Source organism: Globicephala melas, chromosome 4, assembly GCF_963455315.2.
Source record: "Globicephala melas chromosome 4, mGloMel1.2, whole genome shotgun sequence".
Taxonomy (NCBI): Eukaryota; Metazoa; Chordata; class Mammalia; order Artiodactyla; family Delphinidae; genus Globicephala; species Globicephala melas.
The window spans coordinates 104592100-104616678 of NC_083317.1; the positions used below are offsets into that span (position 1 = coordinate 104592100).

The following is a 24579-nucleotide window of genomic DNA, read 5'->3' on the forward strand; positions in this document are numbered from 1 at the left end:
GGGAGCCTACCAAAACCCTGCTCTTTTTGGTTTGAATAAGGTTTATTATTGTCAGTACAGCTCTGGTTGTATCATGGTCTCATGGTAGGCTTTTCTCCACTCTCAGGACAGTACTCATGAGGGCCAAAGGGACTCACTTCTTTACACAGAACAGAAAAACTAAAAATAATTGAGTTCATGACATTGGCTTCTCAAGTGGCTTAGACAAATGGATGGATGAACCAGACATCGCACATCACCACACTGAAGTTGGAGATGTGCTTTGTTCTTGCTTGTGGGCAATGTTCTGGAAGAAACCCTCACTCAGTATCCCTCAGGGACACCACTGGCGAATCCACACTTCTGGGGGCAGCATCTTCCTGCCCCCCGCCCTGCGGAAGCATCCGTTCAGCAGCAGGCCCGGTACAAGGAAGAGGCACAATCAACCGTGTTTCCCTTTTCCTTTTGACCCCTTTCCTGAGGCTGGAATCACTCGTGCGTGGTCCTCCCTGATGAGGCTAACGCTCATCAAACAGTTGGCCGCTGGCCAAAGGTTTTGACGCTGCACCGGATCTCAGTCCCCTCAAATCCACACTCCTGGAACTGGACCAGCTTGGGTCTGTCATGCTCTGGGCCACCTCTGCTGGCAGCCTCAACGCCCCCTCCTTTCCTCCCAGCACCATATCAGCAAGGGTTCACCATTTCTGGTGACTTGGCTAGACAGACCAGGGGGTTCATCCCTCATGGCCTTCCCTAAGTACTTTAGCACTTCTAATTATTAGGACAGAGTGGTTATGAATTTTAAATAAGTGAAAGGATCAAAGTTTATGAAGACAAGACGTAGGCAGTTTTAAACTTTCTGATTTTTTTTTTTCTCCCCGAGAACAGCTTAAAGAGGCATGAAGTCAGGAAGTAAGGGATCTGGAAATTCCTACTCAGCAATTTTATACTAGCCTTTTACAAATAGAAGACATTCCATAAAGCCTAGGTAAAACTCTAGTATTTCTAAAATCCTGTGAAATTGGCATATCTCAGTGGAGACATAGGGTATTAGAAACTGTGAGGTCTGAAAATTATTGCTATAATTTCTAAAATTCTCTCTTCTCTCTTTTTAATTCCAAGGAGTCCAGGATCTTACGGGCAGAATATATGGCTCAGCTGGCTCCTGAGCTTTGAATTGGCTCAGGCTCGTTCTTCTCTATTTTTACATCCTCCCTTTCCATTCATTCAACAACAAACATTTATTGAACATCTAGTAAGTGACTGTCAGGTATAGCGTTAAACCCTGGAGATTCAAAGAAAAGACCTGACATTGGTACCTCCCTTTGAGGGTGGGGCGTTGAAGAGCTAGTGGAGAGAGAGAGATGCAAAGAAAGAAAGAAAGAGAAGCAGTAGTGTTCTAGGTGTGCTAACAGGAGAGTTCTCAGGACCCAACGGGGGCAGCATGAGAACAGTTACTAATTCAGACAGAGAGAGAAATAGGAGTTGGGTGAGCTGAGGTTTGTTTTGCAAGAGGCTTTAGGGGAACCATGGAGACCTTGAGCTGAATTATGAATTACAGCCTCAAAGCACATCAGAGTCTGAAAGAGCTTTTGATCAACTCTATTTTGGAAGCCCAAGAAGGTGACCTTGTCCAAATCCACATGGCTACTTGGTAGCTGGGACAGGATCTGCTAATGTGAAACATTTGCTCCTTCCCTTCCAATACGTGGTCCTGGTTTCCCCCTTTGCGGTCAGCAGTGAGGTGGCCCACCTCTTGCTGGGCCACACCTGTGCCCAGAGGTGAAGGCGGAGCTTCCTCTTCCTTGGTTTTTACAGTTCAGTGAGACCACTTGCTTTTTTAATTCCTGGGAGCTTGGCTTATGTAGATTAGGTGATGGGTTTCAATAATTTGTTTTGGGGGGGATGGTCCTATCCACTTTCTGTTTCTCTTCTTCAGCTTATCTAGAAACTGGAAGGCAGGATGTCGGTGGGTGCGTACCTGGCTCCACCAGCTCTAGCTGGAAGCTGTGGTGTGTTGTTTTGCCTGCCTGCATCCAGTCCCCAGTGTTTTTTTCTGGTGACTACCCCACCTCCGCTCTCAGGACGCAAGGTTCTGGTGGGAAGACCCACCTCTTGACTTCCACACTCAGTGGGACCGTTCACCCATGCGCAGTGGCCTGAAACCAGCTGTCTCCTCTCTCTTCATCTCCTGCCACCTCCGCATCTCAGCCTGGGGGCCAGGAGGCTTCTCCCCCCAGATATCTGAGAAGCGGGTTCTTCTGCAGGTGAGCTAATAGCTTCCCACATTGTTGCTTTATGGATCTCTGCATTTGCAGGGACACTCCGAGGACAGTGTAGGGGCACTTCCGTGGGGGGACAGGAAGAAGAGATGGCTATGAGGAGAGAGAGGAAGATAGCAGCAAGGAGGATTCTCTAAAATTGTGGAAGCTGAATTGCCTTTGTTGGGGAGTAGCTGATGCACCTGAAAACTACTGGCAAGGCTTTAATGCCTGAGTAAAGTTAGTACTGAGATGCCTGCAATCTCTTCAAGAGATTTTAATGTTCACTTAATGTTCCTCTTTCAGCAGAAAAAATGTGGACTTGGTCCCTCTTATTCATGTGATTAGGAACCGGTTTCCTAAAATGATATATGTAGGCTAATTCCTATTGACCCTTCAGAGAGAGAAATCACATATTGTTATTCAAGAAGCGCATGTAATTTTCTCTCTTTTTACAAGCCCAAATCAAACAGATTACCTTCCCGAGCTACGAACAACTTGAAATGCACACAGATCCGTGAGGGTGAAGGGCAAGAGGATAAGGACTTGCATTTGAAAGGGCGAGGTCTGTAATTCGGTGCCGCAAAGATTCTCTTAAACGGCTACAGAGGAAACCAGTGGATTCCCAAACTGTAAAGTCTTTAAAGGAAAACAAACAATAACATAAGGTGTCATGAGAAATGGCATTTTATATTTATTTAAGCAGTCTTCTTCTTGAAGGTAGAAATACTTCTCAAAACCTTCACCATGACCCCCCTGTCCAGGCCACCATCGTCTCTACTCTGGATTATTGAAACAGCTGCCTGTTGAATTTCCCTGCTTTCACCCTTGTCTCTTCCAGTTCACTCTCCACTCAGTAGCCAAAATGATCTTTTAAAGATCATCTTTTAAAGCTTACAACTCTCCAAGAGCTTCTTACTGTACACAGGATAAAATCCAAACTTCCCACCCTGGCCTTGGAGATTCTTCAGGATTTCTCAACAGAGACAATATCTTCAGGACAGTATGAGCGCACGTCTTCTCATGTGCCTTCATCCAAAGCAGTATAAGATGTTTAGCATCCCTGGTCCTGCCCACAAAAGCCAATAGTGCTCTGTCCTCAATTCCGTATTTTGCACCCAAATCACCAGCTGCACATCTTCAAACACCACCTAGGTAGGGGAAGGAGGGTTGCATCACCCCCGGCTGAAAATCCCTACTAGCCTACTTGATCTGGCCCTTACCTACCTTCAACCTCAGGATCTTTGCATGGGTTCTTTTCTCTGCCTGGAAAAGAAGCACTCCCAGACCACCCAGTTTGGCTCCTTTTCCACATTCAAGTCTTAGCTTAAATGTCACCACCTCAGAAAGACCTTCCCTGGACCACCCCATCTAAAATAGCAATACATACACACATACACGCATACACACAGAGTCACTCTCACTGTGTATACTTATCACGATACACAGTTTTCTTCTTTGTTTACTTGTATATTGTCTGTCTCCCTTCTCCAGAATGTAAGTTCCATGAGAGCAGTCTGTTTGTTTGCTGCTATATCCCCAGAGCCTGGGGATAAATTTTTATAAATATTTGTTGATTGAATAATAGATGCCATAAAGTTATTTTTTCATTTAATCGTGTACATAATACATATTAGGAAGAAGCAGAAAAGCATTATGAAACTCATTTTTTAGATAAAGCACTAAGACACTAAAAGCAACAAATCTCACACTGAATATTAGTGATGGAGGGAGAAATAAAACCAGAAATGTCATTGCCTCCTTATTAAGTCACAGTGGATTATTTCAGCATAAGGCAATCTATTAGGTCACACTGAAAGACATACAACATACAGAGACATACATAATTAATAAGTTCTCTCGTCCTCGTCACTTTAAGGCTAAATGTCCACGGTGGCTCCTACTATCTATATACTAGCTGCATTTCATTTTACTTTACAAGTTATTATACCTTTTCAAATCTAGCCTCAAAAATTTAGATTCAGGGGCTTCCCTGGTGGTGCAGTGGTTAAGAATCCACCTGCCAATGCAGGGAACACGGTTTCCATCCCTGGTCTGGGAAGATCCCACATGAACTAAGCCCGTGTGCCACAACTACTGAGCCTACGCTCTAGAGCCTGCGAGCCACAACTACTGAGCCCGTGTGCCACAACTACTGAAGCCCGCGTGCCTAAAGCCCGTGCTCTGCAACAAAAGAAGCCACTGCAATGAGAAGCCTGAGCACCGCAACGAAGAGTAGCTCCCACTTGCCACAACTAGAGAAAGCCTGCGCGCAGCAACGAAGACCCAACACAGCCAAAACTAAATAAATAAAATTAATTAATTAAAAAAGAAATTTAGATTCACCCTTTAGAGAATGGGATGAAAAAGGAAATAAGTTTTACTGTTCTCTGTGGAACAAATTTGTATACCCATCTCTCATCTGATTTTAGTAGCTGACAAAATTGATTCCCGAACAAGGCATCGTGTGGGGATGGCAAATACACAGCACATGGGTTCTCATTCTCCACTCCTGCATCTCGGCGGGTACAGCTCACCAATCCTAGTACTTCCTCTTGCTGAGCACCCATTCCACATGGGACTCCCAACACAGTGCTCCAGGCAGCAGCTACCAGTGAATTGGAGTTGACACACAAGTTAAACATCTATTTGCCAGACCTGGAATAGTGGAAAGAGCAAATCTTTCCAGATCAGTCTGAGTTTGAACACCACATCTGCTCTTTGTCACTGGTGAGATCTTGGTTTCTCACACTCTTTCTGTTTGTCTCATAACATCAAACTTGTAGGGTTATTGGGAAAGTGCAAATAATGTCTGTAAAGTATTTAGTACCATGCTTGTTACAATCAGAATTCACTAACTAGTCGCACAGAACAGTGGTAAGGAGAAGGCTCTACTTCACACCTCCATCCCCGCCCCCAAGAACAGAGAGGAGGTATTATCTTGGTATGTAGGAGGCGATGCAAGTTACTGGAAACACCAGAGTGAGACTGAGTGTTGGATGAGTGGTTCCCAAAGTGTGGTTCCGAGACCACCTGTGAGCTTATTACAACTTGCAAGTACTCAGGCCCCAGCACAGACCTACAGATCAGAAACACTGGGGATGGGTCCCAGCATTGTGTGTGTTAACAAGCTTTCCTGATGCACCCTCTCTCTAGTTTGGGAAGCACTGCAGTAGGGAGAGGGAAGGTGGAGGGGGAATAGATGTGATAACGTCAAGGCAGAAGCATGTCTGCTCACCTGCTCATTAATCAGAGAGGAAACAAGAAGTGCTGCCCCTCGCAGAGGCTGTGACCATGAGCATGCCCCACCCTAGTGGCCGCTTCCACAGGCAGGATAGCAATTTGCTGCAACAAAGGACAGACCCAGAGCTCGCTGGGAGAAAATGGGCTTGTAGCACAAGGCATAAGGATAACTTCCCAAATGCAGCCCCAGTGCAGGTAGACAACAGATGGGACTTGAAAGGCTCCTTCCCTAAGCAGAGGTAGGTGGCCCTTGTTCTTGGTTGTTTCAAGAGCAGCTCTGACTGAAGGCAAGAAGCCGACTAGACACTTTTTCAAGCTTCCCCAGCTTGGTGAATTCATGAAAGAATCACATCTGACAAGCTCAAGGTGCATGGGGTCAGTGGGGAGGAGGGGGCATCAAAGATGTGTCAAGAGATTCAGCTCCACCAGGATTTCTCTACTCTACCTGCTCAATCTAGACCATCGTGTTCCCCCATTCTGACTCTTTCTTCCAGTGTACCAGACACAGAAGTACCTCCCACGGGGTCAAAAATTATAAAATATTTTTAAAGAATGTAATCAATCCAAAGTCCTGTGTGACCCAGCAGATTTTAAACCTGTTTCCAAAGTTAACCCCTGCAGCACGATGTAGAACAGCCTCAGCCCCTACTTTTCTTTGCTTCCACCTAACTTGAAACTTAACTTTTATTAAAAGTTTGAGTCACACATTCTTGGACACGTACTCATACTTGCAGATTGGTCTAAAGGGTGTAGACAAGGTCTATGGCCAGTGTCTTATCAGTAAAGAACAAGGACCTTATTAGAGCCCATCAGGCGTTTGGATCCAACATAATTACTGAGCTCTGCACTGCCAATTCTCCTGTCTTTCCCATAACCACATACGTGGATATGTTATCATTCCCATGAGGCAGACCGTAGAACTGAGGCTCAGACATGTGAAGGAACTAACCCAGGTCCCACAGCTGCTTTAAGTGGCCAAGAGTGGGTCCTAAACACCAGCCTGCTGACAGAGGCGGTGTTAATCCACCACTAGAAGATTGGCTACAGGGGTGACCTACCCTTAGGCCATTGTCATTGAGTTAAAAATGACAGCTCTCAACTCCCAGCTGATGCATGTGCTGTGATATGTGCTTCCAATGGAATGTTTCTGCTGCTGAAATTTATCACCACCTTTCTAAGCTGGTGGAGAGAATGTTTTCAGTTTAAAAATGTGTCCTACACATAGCCCCACTGCAGGTATGGCAACCCTGCTCTTACAATGGCCTGAAGTGAACGATGAAAATTCTGAGAGTAGCACTAACCATGTTCTTAAAGATGGCTGTGTGAACATGTTAGGAGATTTTACAGAAAGGTAGCGATTAGTTATTATCGAACCACTTGTAAGAGGTGGCTTCTAATAACAACAAAAAAAAGTTCCTTTAAAAATGCTGTTTAAACTTGCTTTTGGATAGACCACCTTTATTGAGATTCTGAGGTGGCTTACCTTGTCTTTCACGCATATGGAATAACTATACCCTGGGAAGAAAACCAACAATTCTTTGTATTTCTGAACACAAAATATGTAGAAGTGGGTTTGCTTTAAGAAGGACTTCTGATCAATGAGCCTGGTTAATAACTAGGAATGGATTTCCAAGGCAGTTGGGCATCCTTTTTGGAAGGAGGGTGGGGAGAAGGGGGTGAACTAGCAGTGGTTCTAAAGTTGTGCTACAGAACTGGTTTCCACTCTCAAAACTCATTTCCTCCCCCAAGGAACAATATAGTTTCCTAAGTCATAAAGAAAAAGAAGGAACTGTAAAATAATATTTTTGGAAACTCTACTGGATTCTAAAGTTCCTTTAATAATTTTTCTTCTTTCTTTATTTGTTTTTTTATTTTTGATCCATGACTTTGTTTTTAATTATCTTCAGCCTTAGGATCACATAATTTACAAATTTGTGCTGATGGTATATCTCATCTAATCTTTCTAACGAGTTGGCAGAAGCACCATAGCCAATCATGCATATACGGTAATGCTACAGTTGCATGTGTTTTTGAATAGCTGTTTAAAAGACAATCCTGAATTATAACTTAGTTTGACTTGGTAAAGAATTCATAAGCAAAGTTTGCTGCGATGCTAAATTTTAAAAGCATTTGATCTTATAGATCACCTATGAAATGTGAGAAGTATTAAATATTCTTTATTTGATATTATACATAAACCACACTAAAATGCCTTTCATTAAGTAAAAGACAACATTTTAGATACAGGGACTTTTAATTTAATTGGCATAGTTAAGACCAAAAAGATAAAGTGGACATTGCCAGCTTGTCTTCAGCCCTTGCCTTTAGCAGGCTAATGAACACAACGTGAAATGCAGGTGAGTCTTACTGTTCTATGAGACAGTGAAGGGATATCCTCTGTATTTAAATATATTAATATAACCAGTTCTATAAATTTAAATATAAAACCAATTTCCTGTAGGTTTTGAGATGCCGTTCACCATCTCTATGAAGAGTTGAACAAGTCCAATCATATCTTTAGAAGGGGAAAACAGGGATAGTACTTCCTGAGCTGGAATTAGTGTCAAAATTCAAAAAGCTGATCATATTAATTTAACTAGGAGTCAATCTATATAAATCAGGGCCGTCCAAAAGAAATATCCTACCAGCCATTCATGATTGGAATTCTGGTGTATGAGGCTGATTTAAATACGGTACACATAAAACAAAAGCCATGAGACACTTCTGTTTTGTAATAAGACAATGGCCAACTATTACTCATTAGAAGCTTTTTTGAGATAAGCTATCAAGTCAGCCCCTTCTAATGCCTGTGAAAATCATTTTTGTTCCAGGGATGTACTTCTTGGGATTCTCCATATACCCCATCAGTGTCTCCTCTCCCCAAGAGATGCCTTTGTTCTTGCTGGCATCTGTGTAAGAAAATCCGGGGGCCTGACCTGTCTTTTGCCCAAACAGACCATGGAGATTTGGCCCAGTCTTGTGCTTGCCTCTCTTTTCCATGGTATGGCACTAGGTCCGCTTCTGAACTAAAATCTTCTTGCCCTTCTCAACATCACCCATTTTTATTTTTTATTTATTTATTTTTTTTTAAAAAAAATATTTATTTATTGTATTCATTTATTTTTGGCTGCGTTGGGTCTTCGTTGCTGTGTGCAGGCTTTCTCTACTTTTCCATGGTATGGCACTAGGTCCGCTTCTGAACTAAAATCTTCTTGCCCTTCTCAATATCACCCATTTTTATTTTTTATTTATTTATTTTTTTAAAAAATTATTTATTTATTTATTGTATTCATTTATTTTTGGCTGCGTTGGGTCTTCGTTGCTGTGTGCGGGCTTTCTCTAGTTGTGGCGAGCAGGGGCTACTCTTTGTTGTGGTGTGCAGGCTTCTCATTGCCGTGGCTCCTTTTGTTGCGGGGCACGGGATCTAGGCATGCGGGCTTCAGTAGTTGTGGCATGCGGGCTTCAGCAGTTGTGGCTAGCAGGCTCCAGAGCACAGGCTCAGTAGTTGTGGCCCACGGGCTTCGTTGCTACGCGGCATGTGGGATCTTCCCGGGCCAGGGCTTGAACCCGTGTCCCCTGCATTTGTAGGCAGATTCTTAACCACTACGCCACCAGGGAAATCCCAAAATCACCCATTTTTAGACCGTCCATTTTTCATGCAAGATACAAAGGTTCCTGCTTGGGAGCAGGACATCCTGCTCTCCAAGTCCAAGGACCCGCAGGCCTGAGCCTGTGTACTGGTAGGTTCCTCTAATTCTAATGACATTGTTAATTATTTACTCTCTTTACAAATAAGGAAACCGAGGTTCAGACTGGCTGTGTAACTTGTCTAAGGTTATGGAATAAATGAAGGGACTGGAAATTTAACCCAGATTTGCTCAATTCCAGCTCCAATGGATCTTTCCACTTCGTTGGAAAGTCCCTCCCAACAATGCACGGTTTACTGGTGAGGAATCCGAGGCACAGATAAAATAAATAGCTTAAGAGATGCTGTGCAGTCAGTATGTGATTGAGGGTCACCATGTGAAATGTTCAGGAAGCCACATCTTTTTTCCTTTTAAACACTTTGATTTAGCTTATGAAAGGTCACAGTCTGTTACTTTTAGAGATTTTCCGGCTTTGGGGATTGGATTTTATTTTTCTTGGCAGCGTTCATATTTGAAAGCAGTATATTTGACACCGCTTTCTGGATTTAACTTGAAACAAAGGAAGCAACATTATACCCACGCACCCTGTTCCCTTCCAAATTATGAACTCAAAAGTTAACTTTCTGCTCAGGACATCAGCGTTTCTGAATGGGTAAGGCCCAAGTAGAGCCCTTTGCTGTTTTTAGAGTCAAGGACAGATCTTCCTATTCAGCAAGCCATAATCCCCACTTGGCCCAGCCATCAGAAGTGAGAAAAGGGGAACCCTTGCGCTAACAAATCCCTGTTGATAAAACAAATCTTTTTTCATGAACATTCTGTCTTTAGAAAACAAGTAGATAGAGCACTTGTTAGTTAATAATAAAACGAATTCTTCAGTGACTACCCAGATGAATGAATATTTTTGAAAGGCATGGGGTATGTAAGGAATTTTAATCCAGCCTCCGTGTTCACTCCCCACACAACAACTGTAGAGAAACCACTGGCCTCTGAATGATGAATGGCCCCAGACTCAACCAGGAGGGAAAACAAGCCCAGTCCTACAATGTGGCATCTCTCTCTTTAAATTCTTGGGTGGACTTCTATTTTGGTTGTAGCTGATGCGTGGGCTCAGTTAAAGGGCTTTGCTAGCTCATCTTTAGCCTTTAAAAAGTTCTATTCGTTAATTCCAAATTAATATTTTAGGAGGCTCCAGGCCACAGGCTAAAAGAAGTCAGGAAACTGAATTAGTAAATGACAGAGCAGTAATCAGCTTAAATGAGACTTCTTCCAGTTCTTTGCTTGTGGATGACACAGAATTTCTGAGCTTAGAAAAATCTCTTTTCTCTGCAGGTGGTACTGTGGGGATACCAGAGATGCGGTTCCACGATCATAGTCTTATCCATTTATTTTAGTCTTCTACCACAATACTCCACGCAGGCATCCCCACCCTCACCCTGTGCTCTGTGCTGTCAAACCCTACTTGCTAATCAGCCAGGTTGAACGAAGGGTTAAGGCTGCAGCCTTCCATTCCAGTAGATGCTGCAAACATACGCGTTCACTTTCTCTTCTGCAGTCAGCCCTGTAGCTCTGCAAAGCCTTCAGCATTTGCAGAAGCATTATTTCCTCCCACCTATGTCTGGTTTAAACTTGCAGCTGACCAGGTTCTATAGCTCAGAATTCCAAACTTAGCCCTGTGGGGTCTTACCTAGCATCTGTCCCTCTTCCGCTGCTGAACTTGTTTCCCCTGCCCTGTCCTGAAAAGCCTCAGGGCCTCTTGTAACCTGGATGCTTCCGCCCCACTGGAAGTTAGAAGCATCCTCACTGGCTGCATCGCTGCACATTTCCCTAGTAACCTTGTTCTTTCCCTTCAACTCAAACTTCTCCAAACAACACCATCTCTACTGACCCTGAATTTCTCTAGCCCTCTGTAACAGCATTTCCAACCAGCCACGCCAGGAGAGAGACTGCAGAGGGCAAATTGGGGAAAGAAGGTTTGGGAACTCACCTGCACAGCTGCGAGGCTCAGATACAGGATGGGGCTGCCCGCAAACTTCCCAGGGACCCTCTGCAGCCAAGTCTCTTGGCCTTAAAGCGACAGGGCACTTTTCACCATATAAGGAAGACAGTTTCACTTGTCTGCTTGGGGACCTGTTTGGGCAAAGCATCTCCTTCTCTGGACATTGCAGAGGCTTAAGCCTTCTGGGGGCATCTGGTACCTGTCAGTTTGAGAGGATCTGTACATAGTAGGCAGTTTGATAACTGCTGGATAAGGCACAACAATGGTGTTTGGCAGGCCATTTTCAAAGACCGGAAAACCCTTTATACGGGGCTTGCCCCCTACGGAAAGGGTTTACAATGATTGGGAAGTCTTCCTCAATGATAAGAAAAGGCTCTGCTTCTATTTCAGGTTTGACTTCCTGGAAATCAGTGAGCTTGCTCATCTCAAAGAGGAGAGGCAGTTGGACCCCCTTCCTTGGACATTGAGACAAAAGAGAGAGGACAGCGGAGTGGTGGTGGGAGATTTTGGTTGTTCCAGACACGTTAGCATTGCTCCCTAAAAACAGGCAAGATAGAGATGATTTTGTTATTTCAGCTAGCAGAGGCCCTTCCTAAACAGACACACACACCCCCAGTTCTCCACCAAAGCCATCTCCACTCCTGAGCACCCCTTTTGGACCCCTTGGCTAAAGCCCACAGTTGAGTCTGAGGAGTGCTTTTCTCTTAACTGGCAGGGATAAGAATGTGTTTTAGCAAGAGCAAACAGTTTCTGTGCATGATTTCAAATGCAGGTCTGGCCTGTTGGTTTGAGGTGTATTGAAAGCAATTATAAAATGTTAGATTCTGAGAATGTATTGAAAGCAATTATAAAATGTTAGATTCTGAGAAAAAAAGTGGAGCTCAATTTAGTTATCACTTGGATGGTCACACACTTTTCTCTTTCTTTTTTTTTCCCTTTGTATATTTAATCAATGAACTAATTTTTTATTGAAGTACAGCTTATTTACAATGTTGTGTTAGTTTTCGGTGTACAACACAGAGATTCAGATATATAGATATATATATATATTCTTTTTCAGATTCTTTTCCCTTATAGGTTATTACAAAATATTGAGTAGAGTCCCCTGTGCTATATAGCAGGTCCTTGTTGGTTATCTGTTTTATATATAGTAGTGAGTATATGTTAATCCCATCTTCCTAATTTATCATACCCCACCCCTTCCCCTTTGGTAACCGTAAGTTTGTTTTCTATGTCTGTGGGTCTATTTCTGTTTTGTATACAAGTTCATCTGTATCATTGCCCCTCTCTCCCACACGCACTTTTTTCTTCACCAGAAACTGAATATTATCTCTTTATTGCCAGCTGACTATGCCTAATATTTGGTGTCTGTACCACAGATTTTGGATGAAAAAAAAAGTAATTTGGCCCCTGATTCTATAGTCTCATACTACCTTCATATCTTACCTTCTTACATAGATTTTGACTCTTTAAGGACAAAGGCCACTTCATAGCCTTCCATACTCTGCTTAATGCCTAGCATGGAACAAGCATAGAGCAGACTGGGAAATACTTATTGGATTAAATCAGTTGAATGGAACCCAGGCTCTTTGTATAAGGTCTACCTACCCAGTTTTATGAATAAAATGGGGTTTTACTAAATTACTGTTATAAATAAAGCCATGATTTCCCTTCCTGATCATCTCTTTTATATCAACTAGTATTTGTTTTCCATGCCATCACATTTTCTTCAAGGGCAAAAGTTCAAGGAATTTCTTTAAAAGTAATCACTGTGATAAATTCTTTGACCCAGCAATCTGATTCCTAGAAATTTAATCTGAGGAAATAATTATACAGAAGCGAAACATCTGATAAGTAGAGATGTTCATTGCACTGCTGTCTGTAATAGCAAAGGCAAGAGATGACTTGAAGGCTCGAAAGTCATTTATACATCAATAATAATAGTTCACATTTATTGACTGCTCGCCACGTACCAGGCACCATTCTAAGCACTTTATGCAAATGAATTCATTTAATCATGACAAACCGGTGTGGTTGGAATTGTCATCAACCTCATTTTAAAGACCAGAAAACTAAGGCACAGAGGTTGCTAAACTTACATTTGAACCGGGGTGTTTTGGCACTAGCACTTAGACTAGCACCATCCTATGTTCTCATCAGGAGCATTATAACGGGCACTGGAATAGACAGAGTAATAAAATTAATCAAATGGCCTTCATGCAGCCATTAAAAATAATAATTATGAAAGCTCTATACAAACATGGAACCATGCTTGTGATATAAAGCTGACTGAGAGAAACAGAAGATAAAATACCCATGATTGTAACTAGCTAACTATCTATAAGAAATGGAAGGCCATATGCAAAACTGAAAATAGCTGTATAGTTCATAGTGTTGGACTACGACATGATTTCTCTAAGACTGTCTTAAATGTTATTTACCATTTTCATTTTTAAATTACTAAAAATTAATTCTTGCTACAAAAACACTGACCTTGGCATTCTTTTGGCTCTTAGCTTGTCTAAATGACGCTATCAGCCTAGATTAGTGAGTGTCAAGAGGTTCTCTTGATGGTGCCATTATCCCAGGGGAGCTCTCTGCCGGCTGAGTGACTCACTGCACCTGGGGGTGGGGCCTGCATGAGTCACACGCCACACACCTGCGCTACCATTCAGTCGCCCTTGAACTGACTGTACGTCAAAGTGATATCCTACAATGTCCATTTTCACTGAATATCTTATGATTTGTGGATCTCGTAAGGATAAAGCATTATGTGATACTGATGGTCAGGAAAGATGTCTCACAAACATGTTTCCTTATGTGGGAAGACTTTCAGCGAGAGAGTCTCTGATGATGTTTATCAGTAAACAAACAGATATGTCTCAGAAGATGGGCCTATTTTAGGAATAAAGAGGGAAACTTTGGTGTACATTAACTAGCAGTTAAAAAATTACATGTATTGCTTAAAGCTGTTGAGGCTTGTATTAAATGAATACATTTATACCTTATAAGGTATTGCAAAATCAAAGAAGTTAAGCTGAAAAAGCAAACTGAAAACTTGCATCAGGAGGCATTAATATTTTTGTAGCTTTTGACTCAGTAATCAAATTTTCTTTTCCAAAATTATTTCAGAGAATTTCTGTCATGGGAGAAGGGAAAAGAAAGGGAGAGGAGACCATGTGATTCCAAATGAATGTGTAAATACATCAAGACTTAATAAAATGCTTAAAGGAAAGTAACAGATTTTTTTCCTAATAAAATGTTAATAATGTAAACTAAAATTTATCTAGTAAAGATGTAGATTGATCAAACTTATTTAATATTCTTTTTAACTAAATACAAATCAAGTAATAGTATATTACCCATTTTGGAAAGGAAAAAGAGTATAACAAAAACCAAACAAACAAAATAAACAGGTTGAGTAGAGTGGTTATTAATCCTCTTGTGGTCACAAATCCTTTGCTCATGATGGTGAGAAGCATCAGTAAAGATATATCATTTTACGTGTGTTATTTTTATGTTCAAGCTTAAGGTTAAGCTTATTCTTAGGAATGTCAAAGTTTTTTTTGCAATTTACATTTGTTTTACAGTTTTATAAACTGTCTTTCCGAAAATCCATGGACGCCGATTGTAAAAAGTGAAAAGGGAAAGTTCCCTCTAGAGACGCCTGGAGGTATGTCTTAGGGGTTATGGTGGAGCCACAGGAACACGTCAACCCCATCATTCCCCCCTCATGCAAAATCCCCGAGGAGCCAATACACACAAGGAGCTGCAGATTAGGAACAAGAGTATAACGCTGCTGGTGGCTGTAAGAGAGCTCTGCACCCCACTAAAGAGTTGCTGAAGGCCAGATTGGAGCCAGGACTACATCAGCGACCCAGCTCACCAGGATTCACAGCCCAGACCAGAAACCTCTTACTCTCTCAGGAAGCAGCTTGGAAGGAAATAAGGAGGAGCAGGCTTGGCTCGGAGAAAGTGGATAAAATACTGTTTTACTCAGGCATCTACTATTTATGGTTTGATATATTTCCTTCCCTACACTTCTTATGCTTACACAAAAAAATTACTACTACTACATACATAGTGCTACAATTTGATTTTCCACTTAGTAACATGAACAACTTTCTATGTTATGTATGGACTTACTGCATTCCTTTTAACATCTGTACAGTCCTTAGCTGTACCAAAATTTATTAAATATCTCCCGCTGATGGATATTTGTTTCCAACGTTTTATTATGAATATGTATTCACATTCTAAGCGGTAGATACTATAGAGATAGATAACGTTTTAGTTGCCCCCTCCATGCCATGCCCCTCTCTCCTCGTACGTGTCTACTTGTGCACATGGGCAGGAATTTCTCTAGGATATGAGTAGAAGTGGACAGCGGGTAGATGGGAATGCCCATTTACATTTTGATACCATTAACCTGAACAAGTATCTTTTTTAGGTCTATGCTTTTATTCATTTTATTGCTTAAAAACTTTTTTTCTCTTGAAAAGTTAAGATATATATATAGTAAAAACACCAAACGGCATAAAAAGGATATATGGCAAAAAGGTATCCCCCATTCCTTATCTCCAGTGGCAAAGCTTCTTGTGTGCTCTTCGAAGCACGTGTATGTGTGTGTTTACACATGACATCATAATAGATCTATGTATATATGTGTATGTATATCTATGTGTGTATATCTTTATACATGTACACACATGTATAGATATAGTGTGCCATTTGTGTGTGTGTATGTATTTCTTCAACTTGAGCTTTTCAGTTAACAATACACTTAGAGATTATTCCACATCCAGGCCTGCAGATCTCCCTTTATTCTATTTTATTTTATTTTACTTTACTATTTTGTTTTATTTTATGTCATTTCATTTTATTTTTTATTTTTTTTGGCCACACCATGCAGCTTGCAGGATCTTAGTTCCCTGAACAGGGATTGAACCTGTGCACTCGGCAGTGAGAGCAGAGAGGCCTAACAACTGGACTGCCAGGGAATTCCCTCCCTTATTTTTTTAAAATAGCAGGATATCATAATGATATCCTGTGGGAATAAACTATAATTTAACCAGTCTCTTATTGATGTACATTCATATTGTTTCCAGGCTATTGCAACTATAATAACTGTGTAATGAATATCTTTATTTGAGACATGTGATTTCAAGCAATAACCAAAAAAAACTTCTTGGCATTTTTGTTGCTGTTACATTCAATGAATAATTTAATTTAAAGAAAGTTGACATCATTATAATATTTAACTTTTAATCTAAACATTGAAAATGCCATTTTATTCTTTCAAGATTCCTCCAAGTCATAAACATCCTGTACGTTTATTGTTATTTTTCTTGTGAAGTATTTTACTATTCTGAGCACTCTTGTAAATGGGAATTTTTTTCATTACATTTTCTAACTTGTTTTTATGTAGAAAAGTTACTGGTTATAGATTATTGCATTTTATAACCAGTTTTCCTGGATTATCTTATCATTTCCAGTAGTTTTCCATGTGGCTCGCTTTTAGCTATGTGATTATATCACCTATAAATAGTTATCATTGGGGCTCATCCTTTTCAATTATTTATATATTTTTTTCCTCTTATCCAATTGGGTAGTACTTGAACAATATTATATGTGAAACACGTTACCGATGTTGTCTTTTCTTCACTTTAAAGGGAAACCTTGTATTTCACTATTGAGCAAGATGCTGCCTTGGAAAAAAATTAGAATGGATAATTCCTTACTAGAGTCTGTCATACAGAGTGAAGTAAGTCAGAAAGAGAAAAACAAATACCGTATGCTAACACATATATATGGAATCTAAAAAAAAAAAAAAAAAGGTCATGAAGAACCTAGGGGCAGGACGGGAGTAAAGACGAAGACCTACTATAGAATGGACCTGAGGACGTGGGGAGGGGGAAGGGTAAGCTGGGACAAAGTGAGAGAGTGCCATGGACATATATACACTACCAAACGTAAAACCGATAGCTAGTGGGAAGCAGCCGCATAGCTCGGTGCTTTGTGACCACCTAGAGGGATGGGATAGGGAGGGTGGGAGGGAGATGCAAGAGGGAGGGGATATGGGGATATATGTATACATCTCGCTGATACACTTTGTTATAAAGCAGAAACTAACACACCATTGTAAAGCAATTATACTCCAATAAAGATGTTAAAAAAAAGTTATGTATGAAATTTCAATTTTACTAAGAATTTATCTGGAAAAAGTTTATTAATTTTAGTGACTAAACTGACTGCCAGGGATAATTCTTCCTCTAATTGTCCCTCAGCTATTCCTCCAGGTTTCCAGATGCTTTCAGAAGCCATCTCAAGCATAAGCAAGGTAGGCAGAGCCTCCTTTTGTTCTCTCGACCCAGCTGTCACTACTACAAGTGACCTTCACAAGATGCTTCTGAACTCAGCTGTCCTCTGCTGGTGACCATCTCAGCTCACCCCATGACAGCCTCACTGCGGGTAACAGGGAAGGGGAGCTCTTCTCCCTTCTGTCACTCCAACCAATGTGGGACAGATTCCCCCCTCTATCTCCAAGACACTTAACACCAGGGTAAAATACAAGAAGACATTACTGAAAGTTGGAAGTGAATGGAAGAGAAATAGAACAGCACATCCCGGACTGGCCTTAGGGTCCCCTTTGGGGCTGGGTACCTGCCTCCAGATGCCAAGAGAACCTCTACTTCCTGGAGTTTGGACAATATGACTACCCACCCACCCCCATAAAAGAGGAGAAAGATAATCTCTGACCCAAGTGTAAGGCCCACTTCCAGAGCCCTTATTCTCTGTGCAGTATTGATAACTTCTAGAACGACAGTGAAAAGAAAGATTCATTCCCTTCTAGGAAGTGTTCATGCACCCATCCACAGGCATATGGTCTGTCCCTAAGGCCCTAGCAAGACAATCACAGCATAACCTGAAATCATGTAGATTACATATTTAAAGTGTGCTCTTGGGAGCTCATACCAGGTGGAGGCCTCTTTAAATTACTCTTAGATTACAGATTGCCTTCCTTTTAAAGACTAGGTTTTTTATTTGGTGATGCTATGGGTGTGACCTAAGCTGAGAGGGCAGAACCAGGAATCATCTGGACACCCATATTTAGGAAGGACTGACTAACACATGATATAGGGTACAGGAAATATACTGAACAAAGGCTTAATAATTGGTTGACTATCATAAAGTCTTTGCTAGCAATCCTTCTTTTCATATAAAGTTATAGGCATGGAACCAATATTCTCTGTGTATACTTCACACTTTGCCCTGTCCCCCAGCCCCACACTAGCCCAGGGAATTGAAGCCCAATATCATTAGTTCCTCTAGGCAACTTGATTCTTTCCATAAGATCCTTCAATTCTTTGTGTCTTATTGCTTTGTTTGTTCTCTTTTTTAATGAATACATAAATGAATATTATTTGTATTTGGGTTTTCAATTTCTGCCCCTTATGAGTCCATGCTCCTTCTCAGGCTTGGGAATTTACTCATTCTTTGACAAAATGTGCTGAAAGTCTACGACATGCTGGACTGTGTTCAGAACCCTGGGGTTATAGCTGTGGACAAAATGGGCAAAGTCTCAATAATCATGGAGCTTACATTCTCATGGGGAGAGAGACCAATAAAGAAATAAAGGAGAAAATGTCAGGTAGTGATAAACTCCATAGTGAAAATAAAATAAGATATGTGAAGGGGATGACTGTCTGTTGGTCAGAAAAGGACTTTCTGAATTCTTGACTTTTTTTTTTTTTTTTTTTGGTGGTACGCGGGCCTCTCACTGTTGTGGCCTCTCCCGTTGCGGAGCACAGGCTCCGGACGCGCAGGCTCAGCGGCCATGGCTTACGGGCCCAGCCGCTCCGCGGCATGTGGGATCCTCCCGGACCGGGGCACGAACCCGTGTCCCCTGCATCGGCAGGCGGACTCTCAACCACTGCGCCACCAGGGAAGCCCTCAATCAATATTTTAGAATCAGGTATTTATTTATTTTTTGAAACCTGACAAAAGTTTCTATTTTATGACTTTTAACTTCATTGGTTCCGAAAGTAGAATTTATCTTTTTAATCTCCAAATCAGATGGCATTCTCAATTGCCTTTTAATGTAAGCTTCCTCTCCTATGTTTCCAGTATGTTGTCAGTTGTCACTTACACTAGTTAAAGAGCAAATGCAAAAAAGAAAGTGATCTCAAAATGCCGGTCAAGAAACATCTGCTAAATAGTTGGCATTATTCTTAGACTATCTTCTCTTCAAGCAATTTTGGAAACTTCCTATTTGTACTTCTGTAAGGGTTGCACCTGGGGAATGGCACGGAGGCTTTTATGAGTTCTATTACAGGCTTCTCGCCAGAGCTGAGAGAGAAGAGTCTATAGGGAGCTCTATTTTATGGTATAGTGAGGTTAGCCATTTACTGTTTCCATAAGCTATTTCACTTGCAATAAAGGTCAATGGGCCTTTTTAGGAAGGAGAGCTAGAACCCTGTCTAAAACTGCCGACTTCCACAGTCAAAAAGACAGGCTGCTTTAGATTCTTCTGTAAAGTGGCAGGATGTTTATTTAGCTGGGAGAGTGGATGAATATGACCAGCTGATGAACAAGGCAGTAAGAATTCACCGACTCCTGGGCCGAAGACTTAAATCCTAAGGTAGCTTGACCTTGACCGCAAAGCTAAGCAGGGCGTGGCTGACTGTGGGTCTGGTTGTTACCTTGACATGTGAACTCTGCCAAGAAATATGTTTCTGTACCCGGCACTCTCTATCTCTGGACTTCCTGGGAAGTTGGTGTCATAAACTACTGTGGTTTGCAGCTCATGGCGTCTGCAAGTCCAGTGCAACAGAAGCAGTTCCATTACAGTGTATTTTTCTTTCTTAGTTTTTTAAGAAAGAAATCAAACTGGGTGGGTGTTTCCTTAAAGATAGGATAGGACACTGGGCTGCAATGCTTTTGTTCACTATCTCCTAATGGAATTTTGAAAAACTATGCACCCTCCTTCAGTTTTATGTTGTAATGTTAAAACATTTCATCAAAATCTTGAACAGTGGCAAAGGATATAATTTATGGTCTGTTGTCAGTATCGGCTTTTTAAAGTGATACTGTTACTTAACTCATCATAATAAATAAATAATAATAATAAATCCAATGGAATGGAATGGAATAAATACTACAGCAAATTGATACCTGCTATCATACACTGGGTAAGAGTTCCAAATTTTATATCTTTTCGTTTTCCCCTTGTATTTTTGTTTCTATTCATTTACCGAATTTTATCCTAATAAAATGTCTTTTTGTGATTAAGAGTATTTAACTATTTCCCATTTCATACTTCTCTATAAAAATAAGGTGAAATTAGAGCATTTATTTTCTTACCTCTGGTCATAAGGTTCTAACTGCTAAAAAAAATTCACCTGGATTGAGTCATCATTACAATCATTATTGGGAATACCTGTGGCAGAAATAATGCTGTGTTCACCACATCCTTTTACCTTCTTGGAGGTACAGGAAGTTTATATTTCTCAGTGTCCCTTTGGGAGTCTGAACAGAAGTGATGTATTGTTTCCTGTCCTAGTTCACAGTGAGTTGAGCTCTAGTTCTCCTTCTCTCTCTCTCTCTCTGTTGGAAGCTGGAAACTCTGAGATGGCAAAGATGCAAGATGGAAGCAGAGTTATCTAAGGCCCCCTTGGAGGAGAGTCCCCTAAAAGAGCCTCCTTGTCCTCACCAGACTGTGATATAAAAATTAGCAATACACTTTTCTTGGGTAAGCCATTGACGTTTTAGGTTTATTAGTTACTGTAAGGTAGCTTAAACTATCCTGATCACTATACGCCATAACTGATCAAAACAGCATGGATATATTACAACTTTTTTTTTTAAATCTATTTTTGGCTGTACTGGGTCTTCGTTGCTGTGCACGGGCTTTCTCCAGTTGCAGTGAGTGGGGGCTGCTATTCCTTGCGCTGCCCAGGCCTCTCATTGCAGTGGCTTCTCTTATTGTGGAGCATGGGCTCTAGGCTCGTGGGCTTCAGTAGTTGTGGCACGTGGGCTCACTAGTTGTGGCTCACGGGCTCTAGAGTGCAGGCTCAGTAGTTGTGGTGCACAGGCTTAGTTGCTCCGCGGCATGTGGGATCCTCCCGGACCGGGGCTCGAACCCGTGTCCCCTGCATTGGCAGGCGGACTCCTAACCACTAAACCACCAGGGAAGCCCCTATATTACAACTTTTGATAGGCCATTCTTAAGAAAAATAATTTTTAATTTTTGAAAATGCATCTCAGTAAAAACACTGAGAAATTTTGTTCACATAGATGGGAGTAAAGGTAGTTATACCAATGTCTCCCAATATGCGTGAACTAGTGCAAATCACCTTAATGAGATTTTCTAAATAGGAGAAGCACTATTGGAAAATTGAGGTAGGAAAGGAGCTCTCAGGCAGTCGATTTAAGGAACAAGTTATATGAAATGTGAGGATCTGGACTTAAAGATCTCTCTGTTTATATACCCCTTTGAAAGTCTCTGTGAGTATCCAGCAACACCTGTATTCCACATTTAAGACACAACTAGGGAAAAGGAAGGAGAGTCAGGAGGTGGAGCGTCCCCTGACCTGACCCTCTTTTGGCTGCTGACCCTCACCCAAATCCTTGATCCATCTTTTTCTGCCTTCCTTCTAATTCCCACTAGCTCACAATGAAAAGGATCCTGATCAAGATTAAAGTCTGTAACATATAAAGAGTTATTTTAAATCAATAAGAAAAATATGATTATTTCAGAAAAAACCGGGCAAATGATCACTAATGGCAATTCATGAAAGAAGAAATACAAATGGCTAATGCCCACAGAAAATATTAAAGCTCACTTGGAACTTGTTTTAAGTTTAAATGTGCAACTTAAAACAGTGAGATACGATTTTGGAAATAAAATCGAAAAACGAATCTTTAGTGATGGTTGGAAAGAGAATAAACTGATTTAACATTTCTAGAGAGCAATTTGGCAATATTAAGTCAAAAAATTTTTTTAAATATATAAAGTTGAGCTAGCATCCCACTTCTAAGCATTATTCTATGAAATAAGCATGAATCAGTTAAAAAAGAAAGATTCAGCCTTGAGCTTTGCCACAGTTTTTTTAGTCTAGCTTCTTTTGGTTGCAAGTATTAGGTTTCAAAGCATGCAAGGCTTTCAAATGAAAGTATTTGAAATGCCTATTGTCTTCTGCGTTTTCTGCTTCTCTTAGTTAAAATTCTTGATTGATTTGGACTGATTGCTGAGTGCCAATAGATTGACTGACTTCATCCAATCAACTATTGTTGGTCTGGGAAGAGAACTGTCATAGGATGTACAGGGTTACTTCTTCCAGGGGCTGTTTGTGGGGTGAGGGTTAGGTGCGCCATGCTCCATAAGAGACAGGAAATTAAATCAGCATAGCGTATCTAGAATGGTGAAGGATAGGAATCCCTTAAAAGCCCAACCCAGGATATGATGTAAACTGTGACACCATGCAGCGAGCTAATCATTAAAAATGTTCTTATAGAAGACTCTTTAATGACATGGAAATATATTTGTGATATATTCCTATTTCTAGAGGAAAAGAACACGTAAAGAGAATAAACAGTATATCTTAATTTTTTTTTTTTTTTTTTGCGGTACGCGGACCTCTCACTGTTGTGGCCTCTCCCATTGCGGAGCACAGGCTCCGGACATGCAGGCTCAGCAGCCATGGCTCACGGGCCCAGCCACTCTGCGGCATGTGGAATCTTCCCAGACCAGAGCACGAACCCGTGTCCCCTGCATCGGCAGGCGGACTCTCAACCACTGCGCCACCAGGGAAGCCCCAGTATATCTTAATTTTTAAATATTTACATTTATAAAGAAAGAAAGTGCTATGGACTAAATTCATGTTAAGGGGACTGAATGTTTGTGTACCTATCTCCACCCTTCCCCCCATTTTTATGTTGAAACCCTAACCCTTGATGTGATGGTATTTGGAAGTGGGATCTTTGTGAAATATGTGAAAGTGCTTGAAAAAAATGACATGCATACAAACGTGCATTGCATGTACACACAGGTCTCTCTCTATACATACACACAAAATATATATCTTATAAATGCTTAAGTGTGTATGTCACACAGTTGTGGATATAATAATCAGAAGCTTAATTTGACCTTGGCTAAATGCAAATAAAATGATAGATCACTATGGATTTGATGAGATGCCCTGAGAAGGAAATGTCTTGTTGACCCAAGTACTTTGAGAAGTGCTGATTATTACTCTTTTCCATAAGACAAGAAAGAGAAGGTTAGAGAATATTTACTTTCTGGTGAAAACAGGAGCACAATAAACGAGGAACATTGTTGAAAGACAACAGAGGGGAACAAAGGTCTAATTTAAATTTAAATATTTGCCTACGGTGTTTTAGAATACAATATATTATACTCCTGTCTTTTCATGTTTACTGAGAAGAGGACGACACTAAGATTTTCAAATATTAGCAATAAATATGACCATTAACCACAAAGTCCGAGATTTCCACAAAGCTTGTAAAACATGTCTGATACAGGAAATGGTATTTGTTCACTTAGCTATAAAATATGTTATAGGAAATTATATTTGTTCCCAGACTGAATATGAACTCTGCTTTTAGTAGTAAGCCCATTCCTTAGTCAATAGACTCACGAGCCTAATTAAACCACCAAATATGTGTTGGATAGATTCTCACATGAGTCCAAACGCTTCAAACACTTGATTCTAGCTTTTCTTGGTAGACCACTTGAAACAAAGGGTGCTTCTAGAAGAGTCAACTTCAAACATGGTGAAGTCTGATTTATTTCACAATGCTACCTGAAGTTACATCTGGGGAGTGACAGCGGGAAGTGAGCAAAGAAAAACTAACTTCTACTGTATGAACTTATGTGTTGGTAGAATATTGTTTTTTCAAGCATTTACTACATTTGTAATAAATACATTTTAAGTGCTTTGAATATAGCCCAGCACCATACAAACTGTTATTCATATATCGGCTGATGGGGAGGGGGCAGGGCTTAATCTTCTCTTCTTCCATGTGCTGAAGCGGACCAAACACTACCCGCTGGTTACTTGCCATGAAGCTGAATCTGTTAACAGACGTATTTGATCAACTCCCACATTACTGGTCTGCCTGTTAATTTTTATTAAAAATCGATTTAATTCCCAGCATTTAAAAGCTCAGGTGATTTTTGCATAAAAATACATTGTGGTGGATAAGATAGATTGCTGCTCCGCATGCATTCCACACACCCCTCCCTACCCCCAGAGACTGGGCAGCTAAAAATGACATTTCTAAACTGGGCATCTGGAAGTGACCTTTAGCTTAGACCAATCAGATGCACTCAGGGGAGAGGTAAAAGGCAGAGGTCCCAGTGGCCCCTGGTGGCAGGCCCGTCAAGGATGCTTTGGGTTTTTCTGTAGCAGCATCCCTGACAGCAGCTTTG

The 24579-nt window shown here is 41.1% G+C and overlaps 2 protein-coding genes across 2 annotated transcripts in view; both read right to left on the reverse strand.

The window, feature by feature from the left end:
• The window catches only part of SCHIP1 (schwannomin interacting protein 1), a 575771-nt gene that overhangs the window by 143244 nt on the left and 407948 nt on the right, over positions 1-24579 (reverse strand). The gene's annotated exons all lie outside the window — the stretch shown is intronic.
• On the reverse strand, positions 8274-8483 carry LOC115844869 (cytochrome c-like). Its single transcript, XM_030842361.1, has one exon. The coding sequence runs from the start codon at positions 8481-8483 to the stop codon at positions 8274-8276; it is 210 nt and encodes a 69-aa protein (XP_030698221.1).